Genomic DNA, 22,761 nt, shown 5'->3' with positions numbered 1-22,761 from the left:
GAGGAATGGAAAACGTGTCTTATGCAAGGAGACTCAAAGAGCTTGGCTTGTTTAGCCTAACCAAAAGAAGGCTGAGGGGGCGGGGGGGATATGATTGCTCTCTATAAATATATCAGAGGGATAAATATCAGGGAGGGAGAGGAATTATTTAAGCTTAGTACCAATGTGGACACAAGAACAAGTGGATATAAACTGGACACTAGGAAGTTTAGACTTGAAATTAGATGAAGGTTTCTAACCATTAGAGGAGTGAAGTTCTGGAACAGCCTTCCAAGGGGAGCAGTGGGGCCAAAAGACATATCTGGCTTCAAGACTAAACTTGATAAGTTTATGTACGATGGGAGAGCCTACCTTTGGCAATTAATTTGGCAATTGATCTTTGATTATTAGCAGGTAAATTTGCCCAGTGGTCTGTGATGGGATGTTAGATGGGTTGGGATCTGAGTTACTACGGAGAATTCTTTCCTGGGTGCTGGCTGGTGAGTCTTGCCCACATGCTCAGGTTTTAGCTGATCGCCATATTTAGGGTCGGGAAGGAATTTTCCTTCAGGGCAGATTGGCAGAGGCCCTGGAGGTTTTTCGCCTCCCTCCGCAGTATGGGGGCACGGGTCACTTGCTGGAGGATTCTCTGCACCTTGAGGTCTTTAAACCAATATTTGAGGACTTCAGTAACTCAGACATAGGTTAGGGGATTGTTACGGGCATGGGTGGGTGAGATTCTGTGGCCTGCGTTGTGCAGGAGGTCAGACTAGATGATCATAATGGTCTCTTCTGACCTTAACGTCTATGAGTCTATATTCCATTGCGTTCCCCTAAATCCCACTGAAGCTGATGGCAACTGGGGGGGTGCAAGAGATGCAGAATCAGGCTCTGACTTTTCTATTTATTAAAAACAAAATACCCTTCCCTCACCCATATTTGAAATAATTTCCCTTGTTGGATAACCCGGTGGCTGTGATAAGTGAGTGTCCCAGGCAGACAAGGGATAAGCTATTAATGCAAAAGGGAACCAGGGTTTTAACATTAAACAGTTAAATGTGGCCTGGGATTTCATGTCAGGTTATCACTGGCAACCCCATTGTAACAACCACATATCTTTAACCTTTTCCTAAAGACACAGGCAACAAAAGGAAAAGAGTTAACTGCTCTGAAATGTAAAGGATTAAGTAAGACTTCCATTCCGACCACATTCCTGATTCCCTTTAGCTGTAGAGAGCTTCACAGAGTGGGGAATTCTTGCCTGACAGTCTCTCAGGTGGCATTAAAGACAGACTTGACTGCACCTTTTTTGGAAAAAAGAAATACTTTGTTCAGATGCTCTGAAGTAGCTGCAGTGGTTGCTGGATTCCAATTCTGTGTCCTTGAGAACAAAACAAGAAAAACACACACTCAAGAGGAGAGAAAAGAACAGAGCAGAGAGAAAATGCAGCTCCTGTCAGAGGTGCTGACTTTCCCTTGCCGCCTTGCTGCTGATGAAACACAGCTCCCACCCACGCTCTGATTTGCCATTCAGAGACCTGGCAAATCGGTACCAGATTTGGGCTCTTTAAGGCTTTGCTTAATATATATACTGGGCCTGATTGTTCCCTTGTGTGACGAAGTGGGGGAGTTTCTTGTTTTTCCTTGTTTCATATGGGGGATTTTCTTGGTTTTCCTATGGTTTGCATGCAGAGGGGGTGGGACTCAGTTTCCCTAGGTGCTAAGGGTTTAACGAGGTGATGGGAGAGGGAGTTTGTTGTTACAGAGGACCGGCAAAGGAACTTGGGACCCCAACCACTGGCGTGGAGACTGGAGACCCCAGAGATTGGTGACCTGGTGACCCAGAGGTCCCGCTCAGGAGTCACAGCCGGTTCTGGACAGTGGGAGGACAATGGGCTGCAAAGAGAGGAGAGGAGGCCCAGGCGACCTTGTTTACGACCCTGTTTTATGCTGGCTGAGTCACTCCAGTCTAGAGAACAGGGTAGCATTATCCCCTTCGGGGGGTAGAGGCCCCGGGGGTCCAGAGTGAGGGGACTCCCTGAGGGGGCCCACAGTGAGAAATAGGTGTGCTGAGGCTCAGAGAGGTGCGGCTCCAGGAGGTGGAGGGGCCTGACCCCGAGAGAGAGTGGCCCCCGGGAAGGGCTGTCTCACTGAAAGGGGCACCCCCCACGGACCACACAGGGCCAAGAGTGGGCACAATCTGTGATTCCGTGACACCTTGCAATAGTTTTACTTAGGAGTAACTCCACTGACTTCAGCTGAGTTGCTTTAGTTTCCAGGAGTGGGAGAAAAGACGGGTTCAGTGTGACCTTCCTTTTGGCTGCGATTACTTATTTCTTGTCATCTTGTTTACAGCTCACTTGAACCACCAACCGGGAGAGAGCTCGGGTATTACAAAAAAGAAAAGAAAAGTGTTGTCCCCGCTAGCACCTGACCTTACACTGGTGCAGTTCCAATCTGGGCAGTGACAGAGAGAGAACTCGTACAGACAGAACATATGTTTCTAATCCTAATCTGAGATGTTTACACGTGAACATTCGATAGTGAAGCAATTTCCTCCTAAGAGTCAAATTAGCATTTTTGTTGTTTTTATAAAATGTTTTTCCCCAGATTGAAGGGGCCAGATTCTGCTGTCAGTGACACTGAATAAACTGAAGTCAGCGCAATAAAAGTGGGGAAGTCAGAGGAGAATCAGGTTTATTGAATCTTAAAAGAAAATGTTATACAAACAAGAAGACACCAGTGTTGAATCACGGCTAAACTACAATCTTTGGTTAAACTGGTGATTTCTTTTTCATGGGTAAACTGCTGTCAATTTTCATTTAAAAAGGCTTTTAACCATATCCACTCCTTTCATATATTTTTTGAAGGCAGACTTTTTTTCTTCAATGTTCTCATACATATCCTTCTCTCCTGGCAGCAGAGCCTCCTTATTGGCAATCTTTCTTACTATCTCAGCTACTTCCCTCACTTCCCTCAGAGATTTTATCCTTTCTTGGTACCCAGGCTTTAGTTCCTGTTGTTCCGACATGATCAGCAGGTCAATGTATTCCGGAGTGTACAGCGGGTTGGGTTTCAAAGCAATTGCTTGCAGACGTTGGAGGCTGCGAGATGGTTTATCAATAAGCTCCATTAATATCTCTTCCACTGCAGCGTATTCCTGAGACAGCTTCTCAACCACACTCTGTGTCGATAACACCTCACCAGATGCCTTCTCATACTTTTCTTTCAGTTGTCCATAGGTCTGTTTCTCTTTTACTACTTTATATTCCCACCTGTACTTCTGACAGAAATGAATGTTCCAGACACATTTACCAGGGCAAACCATGCAACATCCTGTATTCCTATTGATAGCCGCACACCTGCGCTTATCATTGTCATTAGGGATTGTACAGGGGCAGAGACACGTATAGTGACACTGCTGGCAGTTTAATGCATAGACACCTGTACCAGAGATGTTCTCCTGCACTGGCACTGTTCTCTCTACCTCATACTCAAAGTCTTTATTGGCCTCCATATCACCCCTGTGCTGTTCCAGATCTCGCTGAGTCTGTCTTAGCTCCTCTAGCTTCACCAGACCAGCTTTGATTTGTGGCTGCAGCCCTTCCACAGCCGTCTCCAGCTCCTTCCGCTCTCTGAGAACTTCCTGCGTTAAAGTTAAACTTCTGGTTTCTAATTTACCTACGGATTCAAAAAATGTCTTCATGCTCATGGCTCCCATTTTCCAGAACATGTCATCAAAATTAAAACTGCCCTTGTCAGCTCCAGCATTGCTGGCAAAGAGTGCGGAGTTATTGAATTTGAAATGAACAGGGTTGCCCTTAGCATCTTTAGCACAAGGGACATCAGCTGTTTTAATGGCCTCTAGAACAGGGGGCGTCTGTATATCTGCGAAGGTGATCAGGATTTGTATATTGTCTTTTATATCCTTCCCAAAGATAGAGAGCACTGAGTCAAACAGGTATTTCTGGGCATGTGTCAATCGAGCGAGTGAGGCCTGAACTATGATGCAGACGGCGTCTATGTGATCAATGGCCCCTCGGGTGGAGAAAAACTCTCGAATCTGCCTTGTTATCTCTTTGTCTTGCTCTATCCCTCTGGAGTCGCCAAATCCCGGGGTGTCTATTATAGTCAGGGAGTAGGGGACTTGGAAGCCCTCTGTGTAATGAACTTCATAGGCTGTCACTTCAGATGTCTGGCTCTCAGCTTGGCTTCTGTTTGTGGTCTCGTGGATTAGTTTGAATCTGAATTCATCTTTCCATTGCACACCCAGGACATAGTTGATCATCCCATTGATGAGTGTAGTTTTCCCAGACCCAGTTGCTCCCAGCACCATAATCACTTTGTTAGGGATCTGCAGGTTCTCTTTCCCCAGTCTGTACTTTGGATGTGTTGTGTTAGAACCCAACGCCGCCTTCTCTATTGGAAGGGGATAAACTGAGGGGTGCCCTTTTTCTATCAGAGTGCTCTTCTTGAAGAAATCTTGTGCTAGTGTCTTTAATTCTTCTCCTGATGTTGAAATTGATGCCTCCTCACCTGGGTGACTCACAGTCCCATCTGCACACACAGCCGACACCCGGAATCTATAGGGCGTCCGAGGCCTCAGTTCATCAATGGTACAGAACTTGGTTCTCTTGCTTGCCCTTCGTTCCAGCCATTTCTCTTTCCCCTCATGTCTTTCACCTTCATCTTCCTCTTTATATTCCACCTGATACTCCCTTATAGTGACTCCATCTCCAGTGACACTTGGACTCTCCCAGCTGAAGGTGATGGCAGATGAATCTACAGCAGTTGCTACAGGCTTCCCAGGAGGGCTGGTCAGGGGAAGAGTCTTCACAGGATCACTCACGTCGCTGCTCTCGCTGAGCCCTGGTTTGCTCACTGCAGCGTATCGGAACTGGTACTCGGTGTTTGCACGGAGCCCTGTTACTGTGAATGTCTCTTGTGTGTTATTTACATCCACAGCCGCCCAGTTCTCCTGCCCTACAATTCTGTACTCTGCCCGATAGCCGGATATCGCAGCCCTGCCATAGGCTACTGGGTTAAACGTGAGCTGCACACGGTCATGTCTGATTCCATCAATCAGGGCAGGAAGAGGCTTTGATGGAGGCTCAAAGTTGGTGCTGATCAGCTCTCCATCCTCATACAGGTAAATGGCAGCTCTTGGATTGTCCTTGTCTGGAACAGAGGCCACAATGAACCGAGTCTTCCTATTAGGTTTGTTGACACTGACAAAATGTGAAAGGGACTTTGCAGATTTTTGAGATTTTTGATATATTTCTTTTTCCTCAAACCACACTTTGGATTTTGGTTTCTCAGCGACAGAACTGGCTAAGGCAGGATCATGAGTTTCCCTTATAAACTGGGTCTGAAGCCATTGTTTTAAATCTGATAAATACGGCTCCTCTTCACGCAGTGAGGTGAATGTAAAGGAGACAATGAAGTTAAGCTCAGGGCTGAGTACTATTTCATCTAGTTCACTCTGAGAGGACACCACCTCTACATTGCTTAGGATCCTAAGGTAGGAATTCACATAATTCATCTCTTTCTCCTTTGTATCCAGAAATTCACTGAGTCGCTGGGTATTGAACGGTGACTGGTTTTTACATGACAAAATATCCACCAGAGCCCCTTCCTCTTTTTCACCTCCACGGATAGATGGCAAGAGTCCTGCTAGCTGTTTCTGGAAAGACTGTCTGTGTTGCTTACACAGATCTCTGAATTGCTGGATTTTCAGTTTGATTTCGGGGAAGCTTGTGGCGATCGGATTCTTCACCATGTCATTGCATCGCATGTTTAGTTCTGCAAGTTCCTCCATTGTAGTCTGAGCATCAGAAATCAGTGTTAAGCTGATCTCACGCACCAGCTGAGCAGCTCTGGAATCCAGCTTGGTCAGCGGGTACAGCCAGACTTTCACTGGTACGGCCTTCTCCCTGCTGTCACCCAGCAGCTTTGGGAGAGTGGAATACATTTTCATGGCATCTTGGAAATTAGTTGGATTTCTTTCAAGAGCAAAATCACCATGGAACTTGCAGTTAAATTTTTCAGCATTTAATTTTTCACTTTCATCCATTTTGACAGCTCCTTCCCCTTCTATGGAAAACAGGGGTATCTTTTTCATCACGATCTGGAGCTTTCCTTCTATCTCACGTACATTCTCAGAAGAAGAAACTTCCCGATCAAACACGAAGAAAGCCTGAGCCCCGTACAGCACAGCCGTGACCACATGGGTGGCCGTGCCTTGGTCAAATACAGCACGATAAGAGACATTCTCTGGTCCTAAATGGCTCATAGTTAGGTGCTCAAACTTTGTTGTGGCAGAGTACTGGAGAGTCACTCGGGCCTGTTGTTTGGATTTTCTGGTGTCATTTAAGTATTTGGCAGATCCACTTACTTCAACCAACCCCCCCAGGAAACTGGCCTTCACTGATGCTGTGACATTGAGGGCATTGGCCTTCTCTTCAATGGTGTCGGACGCGATGATCTCAAATTCAGTCCTGGGTTGTGGTTTTGTGTTTACATCCATGCGAAGCTGTTCCGGGCGCCACAGTGTGATCCCTGGAATAGTAGAGACAAACACATGGTAATGTAACTGATAGGTGCCCAGGACACAGAGTCTGTCCATGGTTTATTTGTGTCACTTTTCTGAGATTGAAAAATAATGAGTGAAGGACATCAAGTAAACTGACCTGGTAACGTACAAACGTGCCAAGTCAAGGCTGAACTACGCCCCGAACAACCTTCCCTTGCCCCCAGCTTCTTACAGAACTTTGGAAGACGTGATCTTTTCTGATTTTTTATTTTTTAAATAAATCCCTCTCCAGAATGACTGAGTACACTCCCCTTCAGGAGTACACTGTTCCAAGTAGCAAGTGCTATAGCTATGACTGAAATCTCACTTCCATTACAAACATCTGGTTTCTTTGATTTAAGAAGCTAGGAACTGTCATGCTTGACTTGATCCATGATCCATCTGGCCCAGTATTCTGTCTCTGAATGTAGCCAGCACCAGATCCTGCATGTCCCTGCTGAAAACAGCCAGGCAGGGGGAACCAGCTGGTGTGAGAGGCATCTGTCTGGGGAGTCCCTCAGGTAGCGGGTAAGAGCTGCGGGAGGAGGTGGCTCATCTGTGCAGCATCCAGGAGCGTGAGGACTTCATCACCAGGATGCACATGGAGACATCCGGGATGGAGGACACTGGCTGACTAGGGATGACTACAGAGGCACCAGAAGAGGAAGGAGACCTGGCTGCTCTGCAGAAAGGAGACTGGCTGCTGGCCACCTTAGACAGTAGGCTGTGCTCCACTCCCCACCCTGCTCCTGTATCCATCAAGGTCAAGAATTGGCACGCTGTACTTTCCAGAGAAGGAGGGGAGCAGACCCCAATGGTTGAGGAAGAGGAGCCACTTGCTTCCAAGGCTGGGAGGCTCACAGCCCCCACACCCACCAGGAGGGGACATAGGGTGCTGGTGGTCTGGGCTCCCTGCTGAGAGGGATGGGAGCCTCCATCTGCTGACCTGACGTCCCAGGAGGTGTGCTGCCTGCCTGGAGCCACATCCCTGGTGTTATGGAAAGGTTGCCAAGGCTCGTCCATCCATCTGGCCACTGCCGCACACTGTGCATCTACGTGGGCACTAACGATACTGCCAGTCTGACCCTGCGCAGTGACTCCTGGGCTCGGAGTGAGGGTGAAGGAGTCACAGTCCCATGTTGTGTTCTTGTCCATCCTCCTGGCTGAGGTCAAGGGCCCAGGCAGGAATGCGCGCATCCTGGAGATGATGCACGGCTGTGCGGGTGGTGTCAAATGGCGGAGTTTGGCTTCCTAAGTCATGGGATGCTGCTTCAGGAAGAAAATCTGCTGGGAAGAGACGGGGTACACCTGACCAAGAAGGTGGGGGGGAAGCATCTTCAAGCAGGTGACAAAAGATCACAGGTAGGTATAAAAAAAGTGACCTTCACAGTGGGCTAGATGTTTCTATGGGGAGGTAGAATAGAAAATTTACAGTTGGGTCATAGCAGCAACAAGTGGGATAACAGAGGGGGAATCTGCTCAATATCTTGTCTATAGACAAATGCCAGGTGTATGGGGAATAGAGGGGAAGAACTGGAAGTCTTAGTACATAAGCTAATTTAGTGTTTAATTGGCATCATTGAGATTTGGTTGGATAAATCTCATGACTAGACTATTGGTGCATAGTGTGTTCAGGATGGAAAGGCAGCAAAAAAGGGAGGAGGAGTTGCATTATACATCAAGAGAATATGCATGTGTGCTGTGGTCTAGAAGGAGGTAAGAGACCGACCCAGTTGACATTCTGTGGGTAAAGATAAAAGTGGGCAGGGGAAAACAGGGGTGATGTTATCGTCGGGGTCTTCTATAGACCATCAAATCAGGAGGAAGAGACGTATGAGGCATTTCTAGAGCAAATAACAGAAATATCCATACCACAAGACCTGGTAGTAATAGGGGACTTCAACTACCCAGACGTCTGTTGCAAAAGTAATACCACAAAACACAAAGTGTCCAGTAAGTTCTTGGAATGTGTTGGGGACACCAACTTGTTTCAGAAGGTGGAGGAAGTAACAAGGGGGCAGCCATTTTAGACTTGATTCTGACTAAAAATAGGAATTGGTCACAAATGTGAAGGTAAAAGGCAATTTGGGTGAAAGTGTCCATAAAATGATAGATTTTATTATTTGAAGGAAAGGAAAGAGTGAGAGGAGGAGAATAAGACAATGGACTTCAAAAAAAATCAGACTTCATCAAACTCAGAGAACTGGTAAGTAAGGTCCCCTGGGAAGAACATCTAAGGAAAAAGAGGAGTTCAGGAGAACTGGCAGTTTCTCAAAGAGACACTATTAAAGGCACAACTGCAAACTATCCTGATATGAAGGGAAGATAAGAAAAATAGCAGTACGATATGGCTTCATCAGGAGCTCTTCAGTGACCTGAAAATCAAAAAGAAACCCTACAAAAAGTGGCAACATGGATGAACTGCTAAGGAGGAATACAAAAGAACAGCACAAGCAGACAGGGACTAAATTATAAAGGCTAAGGCATAAAATGAGTTATATCTAGTGAGGGACATAAACAGCCATAAGAAGAGGGTTTTTTAAAAATATATTAGGAGCAAAAGAAAGACGATGAAAAGTGTAGGTCCACTATTTAGTGGGGAAGGAAAGCTAATGACGTCAAGAACACAGAGGTGTTTAATGCCTGTTTTGCTTCAATCTTCATTAAAAAGGTAAATTGTGACCAGATGCTTAATACAATTAGTATTAATAATAAGGGGGAAGGAACACAAGACAGAATAACAAACGAACAGCTTAAAGAATATTTACATAATTAGATGTATTCAAGTCAGCAGGGCTTGACTAAATTCACCTTAAGGACCTAGCTGAAGCAGATCTTGGATCTGTTAGCGATTATCTTTGAGAACTCACAGAGGATGAGTGTGGTCCCAGAGGACAGGAGAAGAGCAAATATGGTACTGTAGCAGGGTGGACCCCTGCTCTGGGGTTTTAAGGGGTTTAAAAAGTGGCCTGACAGGGCTGAGCTGATTAGGGAAGTGGCTGCAGCTGGGGGCCACGCCCCAAACTGAGGAGCAGGGCCTTATAAAAGGTAGGGAAGCCAGGAGCCCAGACAGTCTCTCTCTGGCTATAGAGAGAGATGGGCCTAGCTGCTGGGAAATAGAGACCAGGTACCTGAGTGCAGCAGGGCTGGGGAAGGCTGAGGAGCCGGGGAGCTCCAGCCTAGAAAGCCCCAGGCTGCGGCCTAGCAGTGGGCCAAAGGTACTGGGGGTTGCAGAGGGCAGCCCAGGGGTAGGACAAAGCAGCAGGTCCAAACCCTCCTTGCCAGGGATGAGTTGGCTGAGACTGCAGTCTGCCCCAGGACGTGGGGCTAGACAATGACTGGCAGTAGCCAAATACTGAGGCAAGGTCGGGATAGAGGGTGGGGGTTCCCTGAGACAAAAGGGGAGACCCAGAGAGAAAGGGGTTGCTGCTAGGGGGCAGCGCCCCATGTAGAAGGGCACCGGGTCCAGGGAGGGACACAGGGGCCTAAGAACAGGTGGATCACCGGCCTGCAGAGGGGGCTCCGGAGCTGGACTGAGCTCTATTCGGAGAGCAACCAGTAGGAGGTGCCGCAGGGGTGAGTCCGACCCGTTTACAGGTACCTGTCTTTAAAAAGGGGAACAAAGGACCTGGGGAATTACAGAACAGTCAACCCTAACTTCAATACCTGGAAAGATACTGGAACAAGCTATTAAACAATCGGTTTGTAAGCACCTAGAAGATAACAGGGTAATAAATAATAGCCAACATGGATTTGTCAGGAACCAATCATGCCAAACCAACCTAATTGCCTTCTTTGACAGGGTTACTGGCCTAGTGTTTAGGGGGAGAAGCAGGAGACATGATAGATCTTGATTTCAATAAGGCTTTTGACACAGTCCCGTGTGACATTCCCATAAGAAACGGGGGAAATGTGGTATAGATGAAATTGCTCTAAGGTAGGTGCATAACTCGATGAAAGGCTGCACTCAGAGTAGTTATCAATGGTTTGCTGTCAAACTGGGAGGATGGATGTAGTGGGGTCCTGCAGGGGTCTGTCCTGAGTCTGGTGCTAATCAGTATTTTCATCCATGACCTGGATGATGGGGTGTAGAGCACCCTTATACAATTACCAGATGACACCAAGCTAGGGGGGGGCTGCAAGCTCTTTGGGGGACAAGATTAAAACTAAAATGACCTTGTTGATTTCAGATCAATTCTCCAGTTTATAAAGATGAAATTCAATAAAGACAAATGCAAAGTGCTACACGTAGGAAGGAAAAACCAAATGCACTAACACAAGATGGGGAATAACTGGCTAGGCAGTAGTACTGCAGAAAAGGAACCAGGGTGATAGTGGATCACACAGTAAATAGGAGCCCACAATGGGATGCAGGATGCAGCAAAAGGCTAATGTCATTCTGGGGGGTATTAACAGCAGTGTCATATGTAAGACACGGGATGTAGTCGTCCCACTCTTCTCGGCACTGGTGAGGCTTCTGCTGGAGTATTGTGTCCAGTTTTGAGTGTCACACTGCAGTAAAGATGTGGACAAATTGGAGACTCCAGAGGAGAGCATCAAAAATGATAAATGGTTTAGAAAACATGGCCTCTCAGGATAGGTTAAAATCAGGTATGTTTAGTTTTGAGAAAAGAAGACTGAGAGGGGACCTAATAAGAGTCTTCAAATATGTTAAGGGCTGTGTGACGTTATTGATATAATCTGGGACCATATAGATCATTGTTGCAACCCAGGTCCTGTAGTGGCACCAAATCTTGTATAAAGGGGGTCAAATAAAGTGTCTAAGACCAGGTTCTGGGTTGCTGGTTATAGTTATGCTGTCTGTATGTGTGTGTATCATTTCTGTAGTTGAAGTTATGAATATTGGCTCTATACTGTCTGTACTTCAAACTTGTGCTGTGTTTCTGGGTGACACCCCAGACAAGTTGGGGTTAGCTCTGCCCAGCTTGCTTGATGGCCCATTAAGGACCATCAGCTACACAATTGACCCATGGAGAGAAGGCAGACACGCCTTGTGACTCAGCAAAGTGCAGGGACTGGCCCGTGTGACTCCAGACTCCATTTTGCTGTAATTTTCCACAGTAAGGACAAAGAGGTTGTTACACCTGGAAAAGCCTATAAAAGGCTGATGCCTCATCTCCATCTTGCCTTCAATCCTGCTTCCTACCTCTGGAGGGACTTTGCCACAAACAGAAGCTCTACACAAAGGACTGAATGACCCATTCCAGCTGGGGATGTTCTCCAGAGACTTGATTTGAACCTGCAGTTTATTCCATCACTGCTACAAGCCTGAACCAAGAACTTGGTCATTGCTGTATGTAATTGATTCCATTTAACCAATTCTAGCTCTCATCTATATCTTTTTTTCTTTTATGAATAAACCTTTAGATGTTAGATTCTAAACGATTGGCAACAGCGTGATTTGTGGGTAAGATCTGATGTGTATATTGACCTAGGTCTGGGGCTTGGTCCTTCGGGATCGAGAGAACCGTTTTCTTTTATTGGGGTGTTGGTTTTCATAACCATTCATCCCTAGGATGAGTGGGACTGGTGGTGATACTGGGAAACTGGGGTGTCTAAGGAAATTGCTTGTGTGACTTGTGGTTAGCCAGTGGGGTGAGAACGAAGTCCTCTCTGGCTGGCTGGTTTGGTTTGCCTTAGAGGTGGAGAAACCCCAGCCTAGGGCTGTAACTGCCCCGTTTTAAGCAATTTGTCCTGAACTGACTCTCTCAGTTGGGTCCCGCCAGAACCAGCATCATTACAGGCTCTTATAAAGACGACAGTGATCAATTGTTCTCCATGTCTGCTGAAGGAAGAACAAAAAGTAATCGGCTTAATCTGCAGCAAGGGAGATTGAAGTTAGATAATAGGAAAACTTTCTAAGTATGGGAGTAGTGAAGCTCTGGAACAGGCTCCAAGGGAGGCTGTGGAATCCCCATCACTGGAGGGTTTGAAGAACAAGTCAGACAAACACCTGTCAGGGATGGTCAGGGTGCAGTTATTCCTGCCTCAGCACTGGTAGCTGGACTAGAACCTCTCCACGTCCCGTCCAGCCCGACATTTCTGTGATTCAGTGATATCGAGGGGCAGAGAGTTTGTCATGCTGATCACATTGCTTTAAAATGTATGTCCTTTTGTTGTTTAAATGAGTTGTATTTTAATTTCATAAAAGCAGCAAAGAGTCCTGTGGCACCTTATAGACTAACAGACGTTTTGGAGCATGAGCTTTCGTAGGTGAATACCCATTTCGTCGGACTAATTTCATAGTGTCCCCTTGTTCTTGTACTATGAGAGAGTAAATAGGTCCTGCGTATTCACCTTCTCTAGCCCATTCATTCTTCTGTATCCCTGGAGCATTTCCCCTTATTCTTCTCTCCGTATGAAATCTTTTGTTTTGTCAGTTTCTCTTCCTGTGAAATTCTCCCCAGGCCCTTAGTCACTCTCATCATCGCTGTCCAACCCCCCTCGGTTTCTGTGATATCCTCCTTGTGATGGGACGGTCAGCACTGAACACACGTTCCAGGGGAGGGTGGCCCATTGATTTATATGGAAGCAGGGTTTGAATAAGCTGTGCCCTGACAGCTAGCTGGGGAGGGGGAAAGGCTTCAGGACCAGACTGTATTTACATGAAAACACCTACTCGACCGAGGTACCCAGCAGACAGAGCTGTGCTGCCACAGGGATCAGCTCTGGCTGGTGTTGGGTTACAATCACTTTGTGTTGAACGCAGGGAAATTAAATGTTGTCATCCTGATTGTAGGAGTAGAGGGCAGCAGATCTGTGCTTAGCCTGGCCTGTTTGAGGGGGTCACCCTCAACTGAGCTGAACTCGCCAAGCAGGGGTTTCGGATGCCAGACCCCTTAGAAGGTAAGAGGGGAGTGGAGACAGGTGTCTCTGCTGGGAGGGGTTGGCTCTGCCTGAGAGTCCTAGGCATGGTTTAACCTGCCCCTTGCCACCGTTCAAAGCTAGAGCTAATTAAGGCTCTGTTAGGCGTCTTCTCGTTTGTTAGGTGATCACTAATCTTAAATCACCTGTTGTGGGACAGCATTTCTGCCCAGCCTACTTCAGCAATGAAGTTCCCCCACTAAGAGCTGAAAGTCACTGAGTGCTGGGTGGAAACTCGAGAGACTGACCTACAGAGGTCACAGTAGAGAAGCAGGTGGCAGCAGAAGGGGATGGTGGGCATTGGTGGCAGGGCAGCCAGCGGAGAGGTGAGGGAGCGGCCGGCGGGGCAGCAGGCAGCGGAGCAGCTGGCAGAGCAGCCACTCCAGAGGAAGCACTAGGATGGCAGAGCGAGCAAGGTGCCTTTTCTTCCCCCCACCCCCGGGGGGCGGGTGAACTCACCCAGATGCACCTCTGAAGTCTGGCTCTTCATTGACCAAGGACAACCCCTGTGACTGGGGTGTGGTGGAGGGAGAAGGGACAGGCCCGTTGAAGGAACTTTTGGTTGTAGAACTCAAGAAGCTGAGGCCAAAGACCCTGCCCAACGCACTCTGGGGTGGGGGCTGCTCATGGTTTTATGTTTATAAATCCTGCTTGCAGCGTTTTCCCAAATTAATGTCAGGTGACTTCCCTCCTTTCATTCAAAGTTTATTTTTGCACTCAGACTCTGTGCTCGGCAGTCGGGTAGGACAACCTCTTCCAGGCACCCCGGGGTGTGTGTAATTGTCCCGGGTTATTGGGTGGGAGCTTGAGCCGGTTCTGTGTTGCACTGTTGAGAGGGAACCCCTGGATATTGAAGCTGTCCCTGGTTGCTGACAATGTCCCCTGGCAGAAGGGTTACCTGTATAATGCCATTGGAATAGCTCGGGTGGCATTTTCCATCCCGTTCCTCGGGCACCTGGCACCATTTACTGTTTGGGCTGTGACTGGACACAGAGCGGGTGTTTTCACTGAGCCGTGCACAGCGATGCCCAGGCCTTTTCCAGGGTGGGGACAGTTACTATAGGACACAGGGATGGGTGTGAATAGCTGAAGTTTGTCCTTCTCATTGGTCCCATCCTGCCCCAAAGACCTGTGTGCAGAGAGGTCCCTTCTCACTGGACCTCACCCCTCCCATGTGGAAATGGGGGGATGAGCCAGCTCGGGGGCACTGTCCCCTTTTCCTAGGCCGACTGCAGTGCGGGTGGGCTGCAGAGATACTGCAGTGGCAGGGGAGCAGATGGGAAGTTTCTCATTTCTCCTAGTGCAGCCAGGGCTGTCAGCAGTACCCGGGCAGGTTTCAATGCCCTTTATTTTTTTCCCAACTCAAATCCCAAACCCAAATGTTCCTCAGATAAACAGGTGCCAAACGCTTCTTTATTCTGACACACGAAGTTGGGCCCCGTGCTCCTCCCGGGGTGACAGTTACCTGGGATGAGGGAGTCACTGCGGCAGTCATACAACATCCCCAGCTGGAACGGGCGGCCCAGAGCCGGCATCTCAATGGTGTCAGCTAACCCGGCCATTGTTCCACACCCAGACGCTCTCTCCGCTGTCTGACCTGCAAGAAATAACTGGGGTTACATTAAAGTTTCTGGGGAGCAGATTTAGAATTGAGTCACTGGCTTCAGTCTTCAAAGATTTTTCTGAACATTGCCTTGGTTGTAAAAGAAAGACGTATCTTCTAGTCTCCACAGGGGACAGGAGAGGAAGCAAGTCACTCAGATTTACCTCTTCCTTTTCTCGCCTCAGATTATGAATTCTAACTGTTATGTTTCAAAGGAATTGTTCCTTTTCGCAAGAATGGGAAATAGTTATAATTTGGCTCAATTTAGAGAGATGTGAGCCCCAAAGCAAAACACCTGTTGTATTTTGCAGCTGTCATGTGCAATCCCAGGCGTGTTGAAAGAACGCTGTGAGATGTCAGCAGGGTGGATGTCCCGATAGGGTGCTAAGCTGGAGCCTAGGAAGCCATAAATACCTGCTGCCCAATGGTTAAGAAGACACAGACAACAGCTCTTACTTAACATGAGCCAGAGCATGCCTCTAAAGCAGGGGTGGGCAAACTACAGCCTGCGGGCCAAGCCGTTTGAAGCCAGCCCACGAGCTCCCGCTGGGGAGCAGGATCTGGGGCTTGCCTTGCTCTGGCACTCCAGCTGGGGTGCTGGGTTGGGGGCCGATCCAGCTGGGGCGTTGGGTCAGGGGCCGCACAATGCATAGGAGCCAGAGAAGGGACATCCCCTTCCCCACCCCAATCCCAACCCCAATTTTGTGAGCATTCATGGCTCGCCATACAATTTTAATTCCCTGATGTGGCCCTCAGGCCAAAAAGTGTGTTCACCCCTGCTTTAAAGTCTAAATAAAACCATACACCCTGCAGGCCTTGCAACTTGGAATAGAGCCGGAACATCTGTCAATAGAGGTGGTGACTGGTTTGTAGAAATTTTGGTGGTGCCGAGAACCCGCCCTTGCCCAAACTTTGCCCCCCCCAAAACTCCGCCCCACCACCTGCCCAAGGCTCTGGGAGGGAGTTTGGGTGAGGGAGGAGGTCTGGGGTGCAGGCCCTAGGCTGGAGGAGGGGATTGGGGTGCAGGCTCTGGGAGTTTGGGGATGGGAGGGGTGCAGAGGGATGGGGTGCAGGGGTGAGGGCTCTGTCTGGGGCTGGCAGTGGGGGGTTGGGGTGTGGGAAGGGCTCAGGGCGAGAGTAGGAGTGTGGGGGGCGAGGGCTCTGTCTGGGACTGGGGATAAGGTGTTTGGGGTGCTGGAGGGGCTCAGGGCTCGGGCAGAGGGTTGAGGGTGCGGTGGGGAGGTGAAAGCTCTGATGGGGGGTGTGGGCTCTGGGGTGGGGCAGGGCTGGGGATGAGTTTGGGGTGCAGGCAGGCTGCTCCGGGACAGGGGCCAGAGAGGAGGACTCCCCCCAGCCCTTTCCCTGCCGGCAGCAGCGAGCCCTGGGGGAGGAGCCCCCCTTTCCCGCCCCCCCAGCAGCACAGTCACCCCCACCACTGTCACTGCATGTGCTCCTAGGGCCCCTCTCAGGTCCAGGAATCTCCCTCACCTCCCCTGTGGTGGGTGCCAGGGGTGCTGTGAACGCCTCCTCCCCGGCTGTTGCCCCGACTGTAGCCTCACTGGGGGTGGGGGATGGAGCTGCCTCCTTGCCCAGCATGGGGCAGGAGCAGTGACTGTGGCGGGGGCGGGGCTGTGCTGGTGGAGGGTCCCACTGGAAAAGGGAAGGGTCTGAGGGGGAAGGGCAGGCTCAGAGTCAGTCTGCCCTGGCAGAGGAGACGGGGGCACTAGGACCCTGCGGCAGCACTTGCTGCAGGGAAGCAGCATGGAGGAGACAAAGACAGAGACGCTCTGCTCCGGGGCCCGGGAAAGGCGAGTGGAGGCAGCAAGTCGGGGCCACAGGACACTCGGGTGGGGGCCCGACCCCAAATATTGGTGGAGCTGGGTCCCTGGCACTGAATATTGCTGGTACCTGAGCACCACGTGGGCATGGAACTCGCCGCCTATGAGCACAAGGAAATCTCCCCATCCGAGGCCATTCCCAGAAGAGAGTTAAAAGGAACCCCTCCATTTCATGTCTCTTACCTGCACTTACAGAACCACAGGCCACCCCCCAACTGCCTTCCTGTGACACGTTTACCTCAGACTCCAGCACACCAGCCTCCTCTTGGTGTGTGCACTACCCAGGGTTGTTTTAAAGTTTAAACTCAGTGAATGTATGAAACTCAGGCCTGGTCCACATGGGGGTATGTTGGCAGTGAGCTGACACACACCAGTAGCTGCGCACTACGTAAGCCATACTCCTATAAGAACATAAGACCATAAGAATGGCCGTACCAGGTCAGACCAAAGGTCCATCTAGCCCAGTATCTGTCTACCGACAGTGGCCAATGCCAGATGCCCCAGAGGGAGTGAACCTAACAGGCAATGATCAAGTGATCTCTCTCCTGCCATCCATCTCCATCCTCTGACGAACAGAGGCTAGGGACACCATTCTTACCCATCCCGGCTAATAGCCATTTATGGACTTAGCCACCATGAATTTATCCAGTCCCCTTTTAAACATTGTTATAGTCCTAGCCTTCACAACCTCCTCAGGTAAGGAGTTCCACAAGTTGACTGTACGCTCCATGAAGAAGAACTTCCTTTTATTTGTTTTAAACCTGCTGCCTATTAATTTCATTTGGTGACCCCTAGTTCTTGTATTATGGGAAGAAGTAAATAACTTTTCCTTATCCACTTTCTCAACATCACTCATGATTTTATATACCTCTATCATATCCCCCCTTAGTCTTCTCTTTTCCAAGCTGAAGAGTCCTAGCCTCTTTAATCTTTCCTCGTATGGGACCCTCTCCAAACCCCTAATCATTTTAGTTGCCCTTTTCTGAACCTTTTCTAGTGCTAGAATATCTTTTTTGAGGTGAGGAGACCACATCTGTACACAGTATTCGAGATGTGCGCACGGGACAGCTGTGCCTTCTTTCCAAAATGCCGGACTCCACAATCGTAGCTGAGAGATTTCAAATGATTTAGGGAATTGTTTGTCTGGTATTAGGAATTGTCACTGATTTTTATTTAGCAGGATGAAAATGTGATTGTTAGCTTCTACACGGGTAAGTCTGCGAGTCTTTCATGGAGGTCATGGAAGTCACAGAGCCCATGAGTTTCCAGGACCTTCGGCACTTCTTGCAGCTGCAGTGGCTGGTGCAGCTGCCCCAGCACCTGGGTGGCCCCGGGGCCAGCCACACCGGCCACTGCTCTAGTGGCCCCAGGCAACTGATCCCAGGCACTGCCACGGAGCAGCGGTCCAGGAGCAGCAGCGGCAGGGCGCCAGGCCACCCACCCCGCACCCGGAGGAGCAGCAGCGGCGGTGGGGCTACTGGCTGCCACCCCCGCCAGGAGCAGCAGCCTCCGCTGGAGCACCACCACCCCAGCAGCCTCTGCTGGAGCACCCCTCCTCCCCCGGCACCAAAGATTTCGTTAGGGGTATTTTTAATAAAAGTCATGGACAGGTCACTGGTCGTGACTTTATTTTTATTGCCCTTGACCTGTCTGTGACCTTTACTAAAAATACCCGTGACTAAATCGCAGCCTTATAGATGAGCATTAAGAAAAGTGTAATTAGTTGGTATTGTTAAGCTGTGATTTGTTTCGGGAACAATAGAACATAGGACTGGAAGGAACCTCCTGGGTTGAGTCCAGTCCTGTGATATCGTAGGCAGCCCTGTCATATCATCCCATTCATAAACTTACCAAGCTCCTTCTGAAAACTAGTCTGTCTGCCCCCACTGTTCCTATTGGACGTCTGTTCCACAGCCTCAACCTCCCTCCACCGAGGGTTAGAAAAACCCAGTTTCCAACCTGAATTTACTCATGGCCAGTTCATGGCCACTTGTTCTTGTACCAACACCACCATTTAGCTTAAATAGCTCTTCGCTGTTGACGCTGGGAGCCAGCCTTACCCTGCTCTGCTCATTCGGTTGCACAATCCAAGGAGCAGCTCACATGCCAGAGGCTGTGCGTGAACAGCCCAGGAGCGGGGTTCTCACAGCAGGGCAGGGTCAGGCTGGCTCCCAGAGTTGAGGATTGGAGTGACCTAGCAGATCACCGGCCCAGATTACACCAGAGGGGAACATCACAGATACTAGCCAATATCTCTGGTCCCAGACACAACCCTAGGAACCTCCATCTTGTAGTGCCCAGTTATGCCCGCTGGATGCTCCAAGCTTATATGAGTTTGTCAATTTAACAATAAAATTGATATGTACCAGGCTTGTTATCCCAAGGGGAGTCTCTGACACACTACAAACCAAACGCACTGCTTCAGGTAGAATAAACAAACAGATTTATTAACTACACAGATAGATTTTAAGTGATTATAAGTCAAAGCACAACAAGTCAGATTTGGTCAAATGAAATAAAATCAAAACACATTCTAAGCTGATCTTAACACTTTCAATGTCCTTACAAACTTAGATGCTTCTCACCACAGGCTGGCTGGTTACCCTTCAGCCAGGCTCTCCCCTTTGATCAGCGCTTCAGTCGCTTGGTGGGGGTGTCTGTAGATGGAGGTGGAAAGGAGAGAAAGAGTCTGGAAAATGTCTCTCCCTTTTATCGTGCCCTTTCTTCCCTCTTGGCTTTGTCCCACCCCTACCTTCAGAGTCAGGTGAGCATCACCTCATCAGAGTCCCAACCTGACCGAGGGAAGGGGGATGTCTCACTTGAGAGTCCAACAGCTCCTTTGTTGCTGCCGAGGCCAGTGTCCTTTGTTCCTGTGAGGCTGGGCTGGGTTTGTCCCATCCATGCCCTGATGAGGTGTGAACCTTTGCTCCTGGAGAGTTTTTGCCTGGGCTGCTTTAAGCCATGAGGACACATTTTCAGCCTCACAACTATATACATGAATCCTAGAATATCAGGCTTGGAAGGGACCTCAGGAGGTCATCTAGTCCAACACCCTGCTCAAAGCAGGACCAATCCCCAACTAAATCATCCCAGCCAGGGCTCTGGCAAGCCAGGCCTGAAAAACCTCTGAGGAAGGTGTCATAACTATAAAGGGAAGGGAACAGCCCTCCTGTGTACAATACTATAAAATCCCTCCTGGCCAGAGACACCAAAATCCTTTTACCTGTAAAGGGTTAAGAAGCTCAGGGAACCTGGCTGACATCTGACCCAAAGGACCAATAAGGGGTCAAGATACTTTCAAATCTTGGTGGGGGGAAGGCTTTTGTTTGTGCTCTTTGTTTTGGGGGTTGTTCGCTCTTGGGACTAAGAGGGACCGGACATCAATCCAGGCTCTCCAAATCTTTCTGAACCAGTCGCTCATATTTCAGACTTGTAAGTAACAGCCAGACAAAGCATGTTAGTTTTATCTTTGTTTTCTCAACTTGTAAATGTTCCTTTTGCTAGAGGGTTTACATCTGTTTGCTGTAGCTTTGAACCTAATTCTAGAGGGGGTTCCTCTGGGCTCTTTAAATCTGATTACCCTGTAAAGTTATTTTTCATCCTGATTTTAAAGAGATGATTTTTACCTTTCTTTCTTTAATTAAAAGCCTTCTTTTTAAGAACCTGATTGGTTTTTCCTTGTTTTAAGATCCAAGGGGGTTGGATCTGGACTCACCACGGAACTGGTGGCGTGGGAAAGGAGGGGGAATGATTAATTACTCCTTGTTTTAAGATCCAAGGGTTTGGATCGGTGTTCACTTGGAACTTGGTGGAGAAGTCTCTCAAGGCTACCCAGGGAAGGGTTATAGTACTTGGGAGGGAGATATTCTTGGGGGGGTGGGGGAGGTAGACAGAGTTTCACAAATAACTCATAAATAATTTGGGTGGTGGCAGCAAAAGCAAATCTAAGCTGGTAGTTAAGCTTAGAGGTTTTCATGAAGGTCCCCACATCTGTACCCTAGAGTTCAGAGTGAGGAAGGAACCTTAATTGAAGGAGATTCCACCACCTCCCCAGGTAACCCATTCCAGTGCTTCACCACCCTCCTAGTGAAAAAGTTTTTCCTAATATCCAACCTAAACCTCCCCCAGCGCAACATGAGACCATTTCTCCTTGTTCTGTCATCTGCCACCACTGAGAACAGTCTAGATCCATCCTCTTTGGAACCCCCTTTCAGGTAGTTGAAAGCAGCTTCAAATCCCTGCTCAGTCTTCTCTTCTGCAGACTAAACAATCCCAGTTCCCTCGGCCTCTCCTCATAAGTCATGTGCTCCAGCCCCCTAATCATTTTTCAGAGGGGTAGCCGTGTTAGTCTGGATCTGTAAAAGCCGCAAAGAATCCTGTGGCACCTTATAGACTAACGTCAGTTAGTCTATAAGGTGCAAAACGTCAGTTAGTCTATAAGGTGACAAAGGATTCTTTGCTGCTTTTACTAATCATTTTTGTTGCCCTCCGCTGGACTCTTTCTAATTTTTCCACATCCTTCTTGTAGTGTGGGGTCCAAAACTGGACACAGTTCTCCAGATAAGGCCTCACCAATGCCAAATAGAGGGGAATGATCACGTCCCTCGATCAGCTGGCAATGCCCCTACTTATACAGCCCAAAATGCCATTAGCCTTCTTGGCAACAAGGGCACACTGCTGACTCATCTCTAGCTTCTCGTCCACTGTAACCCCTAGGTCCTTTTCTGCAGAATTGCTGCCCAGCCACTCGGTCCCTAGTCTGTACCAGTGCATGGGATTCTTCCATCCTAAGTGCAGAACTCTGCACTTGTCCTTGTTGAACCTCATCAGATTTCTTTTGGCCCAATCCTCTAATTTGTCTAGGTCCCTCTGTATCCTATCCCTACCCTCCAGCATATCTACCACTCCTCCCAGTTTAGTGTCATCTGCAAACTTGCTGAGAGTGCAGTCCACACCCTCCTCCAGATCATTAATGAAGATATTGAACAAAACTGGCCCCAGGACCAACCCTTGGGGCACTCCGCTTGAAACCGGCTGCCAACCAGACATGGAGCCGTTGATCACTACCCATTGAGCCCGATGATCTAGCCAGCTTTCTATCCACCTTATAGTCCAATCATCCAGCCCATACTTCTTTAACTTGCTGGCAAGAATACTTGGGAGATCGTATCAAAAACTTTGCTAAAGTCAGGGAACAACACGTCCATTGCTTTCCCCTCATCCACAGAGCCAGTTATCTCATCATGAAATTATAACCTATAACATCACTGTAACAATTACTATAACATCACTGTAACAACAATGCTCAGTGCATCATGAGCCTTCCAAAGACACCCGACATGACAGACTTTGCACTGGACACCACACAATCATTTTATAAGGATGAACATGGGGTGCAGGGTGTTCCCACAAGGTACAGAGTGTCACAGGGGCTCCCCCAGCATTGGGCAGCCTCAGCCACCCCATGTCCCACCCGCCCCAGCCCCAGCTGGCTTCCCGGAAGAGGAGCAGCTTGCCTGGGCTGGGGCCAACTAGGGGCAAGCAGGAGGGGGCCTCGGGGCGGAGCGTGGGCCTGGCTGTTTGGGGAGGCACAGCCGTCCCCTGCCTGTGCTTTCTACAGCCCACGCACACAGACCAGTGTGCCTAGTGCCAGCTCCGCGGGGAGAATGGGTCTCTGCTCTTCCCTCCGAGCCTGCAGCTCGCTCTGACTTCTGTGCTGTCTCTCAGGCTGCTGGGGATTTCTCAGAACAGCTCTGGGTTTATGTGGTTCTTCTACATCAGATTAGTGCTTCTGCCACTGGAAGCAGATTTCAGTTTCTGTGTGTGCCAGTGTTTGAGGTGGGGGGAGGAAAGGTGCCTGGTCAGCAAATTCTGACAGGAAACCT

General features: G+C 48.9%; 1 protein-coding gene across 1 annotated transcript in view; it reads right to left on the bottom strand.

Moving 5' to 3' along the window:
- The window catches only part of LOC123362727 (verrucotoxin subunit beta-like), a 52,664-nt gene that overhangs the window by 5,614 nt on the left and 24,289 nt on the right, over positions 1-22,761 (bottom strand). Inside the window, exons 3-4 of the mRNA XM_045003167.1 lie at positions 14,901-15,032; positions 6,374-6,537 (exon numbers count right to left, since the gene is read on the bottom strand). Of these exons, the coding sequence (XP_044859102.1) occupies positions 6,374-6,537; positions 14,901-15,032 (296 nt within the window). The remainder of the gene's footprint in view (positions 1-6,373; positions 6,538-14,900; positions 15,033-22,761) is intronic.

The sequence above is a fragment of the Mauremys mutica genome, chromosome 2, assembly GCF_020497125.1.
Source record: "Mauremys mutica isolate MM-2020 ecotype Southern chromosome 2, ASM2049712v1, whole genome shotgun sequence".
NCBI classification, from domain to species: Eukaryota; Metazoa; Chordata; order Testudines; family Geoemydidae; genus Mauremys; species Mauremys mutica.
The sequence above is the reverse complement of the archived record's forward strand: the minus strand, read 5'-3'. Positions and strand labels throughout refer to the sequence as shown.